The sequence below is a fragment of the Oncorhynchus clarkii genome, chromosome 20, assembly GCF_045791955.1.
Source record: "Oncorhynchus clarkii lewisi isolate Uvic-CL-2024 chromosome 20, UVic_Ocla_1.0, whole genome shotgun sequence".
In the NCBI taxonomy this organism is placed as follows: domain Eukaryota; kingdom Metazoa; phylum Chordata; class Actinopteri; order Salmoniformes; family Salmonidae; genus Oncorhynchus; species Oncorhynchus clarkii.
The window spans coordinates 38906127-38916670 of record NC_092166.1 but is presented as its reverse complement, the minus strand read 5'-3'; the positions used below and the strand labels follow the sequence as shown (position 1 = coordinate 38916670).

General features: G+C 45.8%; 1 protein-coding gene across 4 annotated transcripts in view; it reads right to left on the bottom strand.

Annotated features, from left to right (window-relative positions):
• Positions 1-173: 173 nt before the first annotated feature.
• LOC139376335 (myomegalin-like) overlaps positions 174-10544 on the bottom strand; it is a 134907-nt gene continuing 124536 nt past the window's right edge. For 2 of the 4 annotated variants that reach the window (XM_071118747.1, XM_071118745.1), the window contains 9 exons: positions 10347-10447; positions 9744-10031; positions 9285-9389; positions 8825-9027; positions 8514-8660; positions 8168-8306; positions 6428-6474; positions 6126-6180; positions 174-3316 (listed from right to left, as the gene is read on the bottom strand). In XM_071118747.1, coding sequence (XP_070974848.1) covers positions 3177-3316; positions 6126-6180; positions 6428-6474; positions 8168-8306; positions 8514-8660; positions 8825-9027; positions 9285-9389; positions 9744-10031; positions 10347-10447 — 1225 coding nt within the window. In that variant the 3' untranslated portion in view covers positions 174-3176. The remainder of the gene's footprint in view (positions 3317-6125; positions 6181-6427; positions 6475-8167; positions 8307-8513; positions 8661-8824; positions 9028-9284; positions 9390-9743; positions 10032-10346; positions 10448-10544) is intronic. The other 2 variants (XM_071118748.1, XM_071118746.1) reach the window with 1 other exon arrangement.

Here is a 10544-nt window from a genome sequence, read left to right as displayed (position 1 = left end):
GCCTAAGTAGTGTCTCTGACTGATGTTTGATGTGGCTGACTGTGTTCTATCTGGCCTAGCTGTAGAACATATTCAATAGAAAAAGCATCAACAGAATCAGTAAATGTGGAGATGTCTGTACATTCCCCCTGCTCTGTACAGACACCCCTATAACGCCAAAAGTTGTGACAAGGTATTTTTTTAAACTTTTTATTATTTTTTTTAACACAAAAAGTCCTCTGTGATAACACTGTGACAACACACACACACAGTGACCATCTTCAGAGACAGAGCCCATGGTCCAGCTCTGTGTCGGCATCCTAGTTAGCTTCATCACACACACACAACCTGACAACCCAAGCTGCTCTTCGATTTCAATCACATAGCATTATTTACATAAGTACTACTAGACACAGCTGTTTGATTCCTTTCTACACAACGCGTTGTTCACGTGCTCTGGTAATGTGCTGTTCTACTCTGACACAATCCTATACATCTATGGTTTGTGTTTCTGCTTTGGTAGAAAAATATTCATTTTCCTTAATCGTTCTCAATCTTCTCATCAAATCCTAATTTGTCAAATGAAACACACAGCATGGGGTTTTATCTTAGAGTGCTTGGCAATTTACCTCTAGGGACTTTCAATTGAGTTGAGTGCAAACAAGACCTTGTTGGCAGATCTACTGTGATATATATCTAGGATAGACACCAAACTCTAGTAACTCCAAGTAAGTGTTAGGAGCAAATTTTAAAGGCAAGCAAAGCAACATTATCTATCCAAAGCTTAATATTAGGTGGGCGTGTAAGTAATACCACTGTTTGGTTTCCGTCACATCCTAACAAAAGGCATACATTTATGATTTCATAGCTGTGACTATTTTATTACAATCTGGCATTATCAAAATCTAATAAACCATACAGAGCAGAAAAGAAAACACTCAAGGACGCATAACTATTCTTAATAAAAATGATTGTTAACATCAAAATAAAGCAGATCGTGCACAGCTATTGCACAGCTACCCAGATATTCAACGCTTGCGTATAGAACAACAGTCTGACATGATTATCCACACACAAAAAGGTCAACAGAATACAGTGGAAAAAAAATGTACAGCAAGAACACTTAAAACAATCAAAAGCAGCATAGGAAGAAACACCTTTGGGGGTGACAGCTTCACCGATTGTGAAATCTAGAACATTGGTCCCACCAGTAGCCTGCCAAAGTTTGGAACAGGTAGGAGAATAAGGAACATGTTGCCAATAACACCATGGGAATGCAATGGCGGTCTAAACCAAGACAAATACCTCGAAGAAGTCCAATGGAAATGCAACAATCCAGAATGATATTCTCTGGTGTTGTGGTACATCTCTCACAGCAGCCCAATTTAGTTTTTTGTCATTCACAAAGCAGTAGTAGCCTAGTGTGAAATATTCTCTTTTTGAAAGGTTTGGTCCATTAATGACAAGATGTGCTCGTTTATAAAGCACATGTCCAACTAAAGTGAACCAATCATCTGACGGTTACCGTCTCTGCTTCAAATGGCTCTCAAAGAGCAGCCAATCAAATGATATCTCCATCATAATGTCATAGATGGTCTCATATACTAGGCTGATGTCTTCCTATAGAGTCACATCATGCTTATAGTAGGCTGTCATTTGCATAGGTAAGGCAAACAAGTATGCGAAGAGTTCAAAGTTCAAACTTTGGCAAGTAATGGTGATCCTCTGTTCCACGAACAAAGGTTGAGACTGTTCCTTTTTAAAACCTCTCTGATGCATCGACATTGCACCAAAACTACATTTCATTTCACTCAGTAGTATTCAGGATAGTAAGTAGTATAATATTGTACTGACGATCTTTTTCACCTTATCAAGAGTGGCTAAATGCTTAAGTTCCAGTGTCAGGCAAAAAGGAAAAATAGCTGGCGTGCCATGATCATTTAAATAACAACATTCATTATTGCACATGCTCGTCTGAGGACTCCTAAAGAGGAGCTTGAATACGCGTGTTCGGCCTCGGTCCATTTCAGCCCCTAGCGCCTTCTTTAGCCATTACCCATTCTGTGTTAGATCATCGGAGGGCTAGGTGGAGCCATAACCATATTGCTGTCACCTATCTGTCCCATTCAGATCTGTGAACACCGATGGGGAAGGGGTTAGTGATTGAAATGGAACGGGGCCTTTGTTCTGCTATCCAGAAGCCTTGGCTAATGGCAGACAGACCATTCAGAGGTATCATCCTCCACAGATAAATATAGCACACAATTACCTAGAAGTGCCACACCTATACATTCCTCCACTGTGATTCCAGCAGATATGCTAGATTGTGGATGTCATTGTATTTTTTGCATTGTATTTGCAAAGAAAGTCCTCATTGAGAACAAGAATAAAGCTTGCATTTCAGTGGCAATTGAAGTTGAAGATTTGTTTGAAAAGAAATTGATTGATCATGTATGTATGTGAATGTATGTGTGTGTACTGTACTTTGTGTGTATACGGTTGTATACATTTCCTTTCTCAAGCTTTGAGTTCACATGCATTGACACTTATCCCATCCAAAAGCTACCAGGCAGAGAAGCACACTATCTATGCTCTGGGTAGAAGCTTCCCTCAGCCACAGATCTAGGACCAGCATTACCTTAACCATTAGGGAAAAAGCATATCTGACCTTAGACCAGTGTCTAGGACCAGCTTACCCCCATCATTACCTTAACCATTAGGGAAAAAGCTAATCTGACCTTAGATCAGTGTCTAGGGGCAGCTTAATCCTACTTCTTCTACAACAGTCAAGGACACACATTACTGTTACCATCAGAGGCACATTTCAAACCACCTTCTTCTTCACACTCACAAGGCAAACATCAGACTGAACCAACAGTCTCTGGATCTAGAAGACACCAACAGAAGAACAGGGGTGGGTGGAGGTGGGAGAAAAGAAAGGGATGAATGAAGAACCGTCGAACGAGGGTAGAGGAATGAAAACTAAAGGAGGACGAATTCAGGTAAGGCTCTAGGTGCAGGAGTCTTGGGCAAGAATTGCCGGCAGGAGAGAAATGGTGGAGAAAGAAAGAATGGATGGAGTGCTCTGAGGGTTGACGTTCGATGCTATAGACTAGGCTGAGAGGTGGATGGGGTGATGGGTGAGGCAGAGGAGGGGTTGTGGGGTCAGAGGTCGTGGTGTTGAGCTGGCTGGTTCTTTAACAGGTCAGCACCTGGAGCAGGCACTGGCTGCCACGCTTCCTGGTTCCCGGACGCCGATTGGACACTGCCGGGGCGTCACCAGGCTTCAAGAAACTCCAATCAGTAGGCCGTTCATTGGCGTGACTTCGGTCCTCAGCTAAGAGGGAGAAGAGGGAAAAACAGGGAGAAAGAAAGAAAACATTTATTATTCACTGGTACACTCCTGTTACACACCCAGATGAGGACGCCACAGCCAAAAAGTTTATGAACAACTGTTACAACTTCACACTGCAATGAAGAGTAGAGAGCGCAAAGGTTAGGTTATTCCGGAACGATTTTGAAGATCTGTTGCGGTTAAAGGTTAATGGAATATTGCTTTGTTAGCATGAAACCACAACAATTAGCGTAAGTGCTTGCAGATGATGAGAAGCTGAAAATGCCATTGAGTGAGTGATAGTTGCAGGATGTATATTGTTATATAAAATCTGTTACCTTCCCTCAGTAAGTAACCTGTATTAAGTGTAACTACTGGTAAAAGTATTGAAAAGATTCAGCCTGCCCTGGCTTTCAGCCAGTCACACCCCCTACTGTCAAATGATTTCATTACTCTTCTGAGGAAGGACAGCAATTAGTATTTTTAAAGGCTATCAGGCTATATTTGTGTGTGTGTCTGTGTCCTTGGGAGAGAAATAGTTTCAAGTATTTTAATGATTGCCTTCAGATAATGGAAACTATGCATACATTTAAAGTTTGCAATGGTACAGAAAATCATAGTGGATCACTTAGGCTGCGTTTACACAGGCAACCCAATTCTGATCTTTTTTTGCACTAATAGATTTTTGAATAATCACATCAGATCTTGTAATTGTAATTGGTCAAAAGACAAATGAGTGAAAAAAACATCAGAATTGGAAACACAGCCTTAGTACACTGAACAAAAATATAAATACAACATGTAAAGTGTTTGTTCCATGTTTCATGAGCTGAAATAAAATACCCCAGACATGTTTTATATGCACAAAAATAATATTTCCATCCAATTTTGTGAACAAATTTGTTTACATCCTTGTTAGTGAGCATTTCTACTTTGCCAAGATATTACATCCACCTGACATGTGTGGAATATCAAGAAGCTGATTAAACAGCATGATCATTACCTTATGCTGGGGACAATAAAAGGCCACTCTAAAATGTGCAGTTTTGTCACAAAACACAATGCCACAGATGTCTCATGTTTTGAGGGAGCACGCAATTGGCAAGATGACTGCAGGAATGTCCACCAGAGCTTTTGCCAGAGAATGTAATGTTAATTTCTCTACCATAAGCCGCCTCCAACGTCGTTTCAGAGAATTTGTCAGTACGTCCAACCGGCCTCACAACCGCAGACCACGTGTAACCACACAAGCCCAGGACCTCCACATCCGGCTTCTTCACCTGCAGGATCGTCTGAGACCAGCCACCCAGACAGCTGATGAAACTGTGGGTTTGCACAACCGAATAATTTCTGCACAAACTGTCAGAAACCGTCTCAGGGAAGCTCACCAGGGTGTCTTATGGTGGCAGTGCGGTTATGGTATGGGTAGACATAAGCTACGGACAACGAACACGATTGCATTTTATCAGGCCTCCCCAGTGGCGCAGTGGCCTAAGGCACAGTGCTTGAGGCGTCACTGCAGCCCCGGGATGGGATTTCCTTGTCCCATCGCGCTCTACCGACTCCTTGTGGCTGGCCAGGCGCCTGCAAGCTGACTTTGGTCGTCAGTTGTACAGTGTTTCCCCCGACACATTGGTGTGGCTGGCTTCCGGGTTAAGCGAGCAGTGTGTCAAGAAGCAGTGTGGCTTGGCAGGGTCCTGTTTCTTGATCTTTTTCTCTCTCTCTCTCTCTCTCTCTCGAGTACGTACGGGAGTTGCAGCAATGGGACAAGACTGTAACTACCAATTGGATACCACGAAAAGTGGGGAGATAAAGGGGTAAAAAGTTTTAAAAACTAACTTTTTTTGTCGATGGCAATTTGAATACACAGCACATGAGGTTGGTGGCACCTTAATTGGGGAGGACGGGCTCATGGTAATGGCTGGAGCGGTTAATGGTATCAAACACACCAAACACATGGTTTCCATGGTTTCCATTTGTTTGATGCCATTCCATACGCTCCGTTCCAGCCATTATTATGAGCCGTCCTCCCCTCAGCAGCCTCCACTGATGCACAGAGATACCTTTTACGAGATCCTGAGGTCCATTTTTGTGCCATTCACCTGCCGCCATCACCTAATGTTTCAGCATGATAATGCAGAGCCCCAATGTCGCAAGGATCTGTACACAATTCCTGGAAGTTGAAAATGTCCCAGTTCTTCCATGGCCTACACTCACCAGACATGTCACTCATTGAGCCTGTTTGGGATGCTCTGGATCGAAATGTGTATGACAGCGCGTTCCAGTTCCCGCCAATATCCAGCAACTTCGCACAGCCATTGAAGAGGAGTGGGACAACATTCCACAGGCCACAATCAACAGCCTGAACAACTTTATGCGAAGGACATGTGTCGGGCTGTATGAGGCAAATGGTCGTCACACCAGATACCGACTGGTTTTCTGATCCACGACCCTACCTATTTTTTAAGGTATCTGTGAACAACAGATGCATATCGTGATTCCCAGTCATGTCAAATCCATAGATTAGGGCCCGTAACTCAGTAAAATCTTTGAAATTGTTGCAAGTTGCGTTTATATTTTTGTTCAGTGTATAAACAGCATTTAAATATAATTCTAGGGGTGATAAAAAACTCATTGGGGTGTTGATTTAGGACAAGGCATTGGTTTCTACGACTTATATTCATCCATTTGTATGACTTAAATGATAGTCCTTAAACATTACTTTTCTGTTGTTTGATTGGATGGTAAAACAGTGATGTCACACAGCATGACAGGCACAACAGGCCAAGCCACAGTGTGCCAAACCATTTACCAGCATAAGGAGTGGAAGAGGAGGAGCTTAGAGAGGAGATCCTCCGATCGTTCTTCTGGAGGTACTCAGGGGAAAGGAGGAGGAGAGGAAGGAGGGAAGAGACAAACGCAGGATGAAGGAACAGGTGAAACAGACAGGGAGGGTGCAAAAGAGAGACAACACTAGAGAAACAGTACTGACACTAGGACTGGGTAACCAGATACTGAACACAACACATTAACAACATTTTATGTGGTATACAAGATGGGAATACTTGGGTATACCACATACAGTATGTATTGAGGACAATTACAATCTCTTACCTCCAAGTTAGTCCTGGCTTTTTTCAGCACATCACGAGTCCTTGATACTGCAATGAAAAGGGGAACTGTACAATAAGAAGAAACATCTAACTAGGACCTTTTTCTGTAACACACAAACACACACACACTGGGACACCAGACCAAACACACACTGGGACACCAGACCCCCCCCCCCCCCCCCCCCCCCCCACACACACACACACACACACACACACACACACACACACACACACACACACACACACACACACACACACACACACACACCAGACCAAACACACACTGGGACACCAGACCACACACACACACTGGGACACCAGACCAAACACACACTGGGACACCAGACCAAACACACACTGGGACACCAGACCACACACACACTGGGACACCAGACCACACACACACACACACACACACACACACACACACACACACACACACACACACACACACACACACACACACACACACACACACACACACACACACACACACACACACACACACACACACACACTGGGACACCAGACCACACACACACTGGGACACCAGACCACACACACACACACACTGGGAAACACAGACCACACACACACACTGGGACACCAGACCACACACACACACTGGGACACCAGACCAAACACACACACCGGGACACCAGACCAAACACACACACACCGGGACACCAGTCCAAACACACACACACACACACACACACACACACACACACACACACACACACACACACACACACACACACACACACACTGGGACACCAGACCACACACACACACTGGGACACCAGACCAAACACACAGACACTGGGACACCAGACCAAACACACACACACTGGGACACCAGACCAAACACACACACACTGGGACACCAGACCAAACACACACACACACTGGGACACCAGACCAAACACACACACACACGGGGACACCAGACCACACACACACACTGGGACACCAGACCAAACACACACATACGGGAACACCAGACCACACACACACACACACTGGGACACCAGACCAAACACACACACAGGGACACCAGTCCACACACACACACACACACACACACACACACACACACACACACACACACACACACACACACACACACACACACAGGGACACCAGACCAAACACACACACTGGGACACCAGACCAAACACACACACACACACACACACACTGGGACACCAGACCACACACACACACTGGGACACCAGACCAAACACACAGACACTGGGACACCAGACCAAACACACACACACTGGGACACCAGACCAAACACACACACACACTGGGACACCAGACCAAACACACACACACACACACACACAGGGACACCAGACCACACACACACACTGGGACACCAGACCAAACACACACACAGGGACACCAGTCCACACACACACACACACACACACACACACACACACACACACACACACACACACACACACACACACACACACACACACACACACACACACACACACACACACACACACACACACACACACACACACACACACACACACACACACACACACACACATAGGGACACCAGACCAAACACACACACTGGGACACCAGACCAAACACACACACACACACACACACACACTGGGACACCAGACCAAACACACACACACTGGGACACCAGACCAAACACACACACACTGGGACACCAGACCACACACACACCCACCCACAAACAGACACTCACGCTGGTTGACGATGAAGTGCTCCATGCCTTCCTTGGTGCGGCTGGTGCTCCTCAGTCTCTGGATGGTTCCCTGAAGCACCTCCCCCTGCTCCGAGATACGCCCCCTCAGAGACAGAATCTCCTCTTGCATACACTGCTCCTGCATGGGTCACAGCAATCAATAAATCAATACAATGATCAATCAACTCAATATTTCAATCAAACAATAAACGAAACAACAGTTCACATCTCTGCCTAGCAGCCTGCCTTACCAATAGAGTGTCTCACAGCCATCACATGGTTGACAAACCACCAATTACAACGAAAGGATTCATAATATACTGGTAGTAAACCATGTATAGTGCACCTTCTTAAGGTTATGGGTGTAACGGTCTGTGCTGGGCAGGGCAGCCCTCCAAAACATCTTGATCAGGGACACAACCTCCTCTAGGATCTGTCTCAGGGTCTTGGTGTTAGACAGCAGACTCCTCACGCGCCCATAGTCCAGGAGGACCTACACAGAGACAGTTGGCTAGACACCTTCAATTTCCTGAACGTAGCTGTAGCAACAGACTGTTTACATTGAGTATGTGGCCAAAGCACATGATTTGGTTCTGGGTTTCGAGATTAGATCTCCAATTCAGTTGTTGGCGCAAATAGTGCTACTTTCCCTCTTACCTGGTCGTGGCTGCCCTCCAGCATTGATTGGCTGAGGCAGGCCTGCAGGGCTGTTTCCATTCGCTGGACCAGACTCCTCCCCTCCAGGACCTGCTGCTGCAGAGCGCTGTAGTCATCCACGTGCCCGATGGCATGGCGCCCGTTCCGGTTAGAGAACGAGCCGTCCGGGGCGTCACCCTCCAGCTCTGAGTGGGGGTCCAGATCTGTAGGAGGGGAGGAAGACGAAGAGACAGGGGCTTAGTGTCAGACTAACTGGTAAACGAGAGAATTTGAGATGTTATTTGTTTTTTGAGGTAATGGAGTGATTAACATCCGGAATAACATCCTTCCTGGACTATTTTAACCTTATAACCAGACTTATGTAAAATCCTACAGATTTAAAAATCAGATATGTACAACTCTCATTTCCCCATTTGTCACAGCACGATTAAACAGGATGCAGTTAGCGTTAGAGTCACACCATTGGCAGTGAGGGGGGTCTCCTCCAGGTCTGTGTAGAGAACGTGGTATGGAGATCCACAGTTAAACAGCCCAATGTCTCTGACCGGGGGAGACGGAGCTGGGTCTGCAGAACACACACAGACAGACAGGGATGCTCGGCCACCACACACACAGACAGACAGGGATGCTCGGCCACCACACACACAACCCTGAACACTCAACATTCACTAAATGATAGTGCTTTCAATAAAAAAAAACGGCATTACTCTGTTGTTATTTGTTCATTAAACACAGCAATCAGTCAGTTCAATGGGATTTCCACGAGACAAACCGGTTGGTCCCATTGATAGTGTTGAAGAGTGGGCCAATATTAAGCTTAGGCTGGTATTGAGTATTGGTGCCTATCAAGCTGATATCAAAATGTATTTCCATACTGTAACCCCAAACCACACCACTACACCAGACAACACGCCCTTACCATGCAGTAGCTGCCGTCTGTAGAGGCTGTCCCTCTGGGGGCTGGCTGAAAGGGCACTGAGAGACGGGGTACGAGGGGGCTCCATCCCCCCAATGACCCCCACCCCTCCGTGAACCCCACCTCCCAGCTTCTGCTCCAGGTGTTTGTGGAGCTCCAGCTGTTTCAGGACACTGTTCTCCTGGACACTAGACTGGAGCTGGGCTCTGAGGCTCCTCACCTCCCCTAGCAGCTCCCCCAGCTCCACGGGCAGGGCAGGGACCCCACCGTACTGGCCCTCACACAAGTACCCTGAAAATCACAATAACAGTGTCAGTCAATATAACACTGAATGTCATAGGCCCACAGCATGTATAAAGTCCAAACAGAAACTTCTGAGTGTAATTTGGAATTCTATGCAAGCAGTGTCTGATATATGCAAATGTCCCAGTTATGTGTACGCATCTCAAGTTAGGTTAATATAGTTAGGTTAACATAGTTAGGTTAATATAGTTAGGTTAATATTTTAACAAATGTTTCCATTGGTGAGCATTGATTTAAAGGCAACCTCCTGAATTGCAGTGCTATATGAAACCACTAGCTTGTGGATGAAGTGAGTAAGCTGACCTGGGTTGCCCTTGGCGTTGACACACACTCTGTGGTACACCTGCAGCTCACTCTGCAGAGAGTGGAGCAGCTCCCTGCTCTCACACAACTGCTGCTGGAGCCTGGAGACAAGAGAGTGATACTGGGTGAATACACACACACACACTCTGTGGTAGACCTGCAGCTCACTCTGCAGAGAGTGGAGCAGCTCCCTGCTCT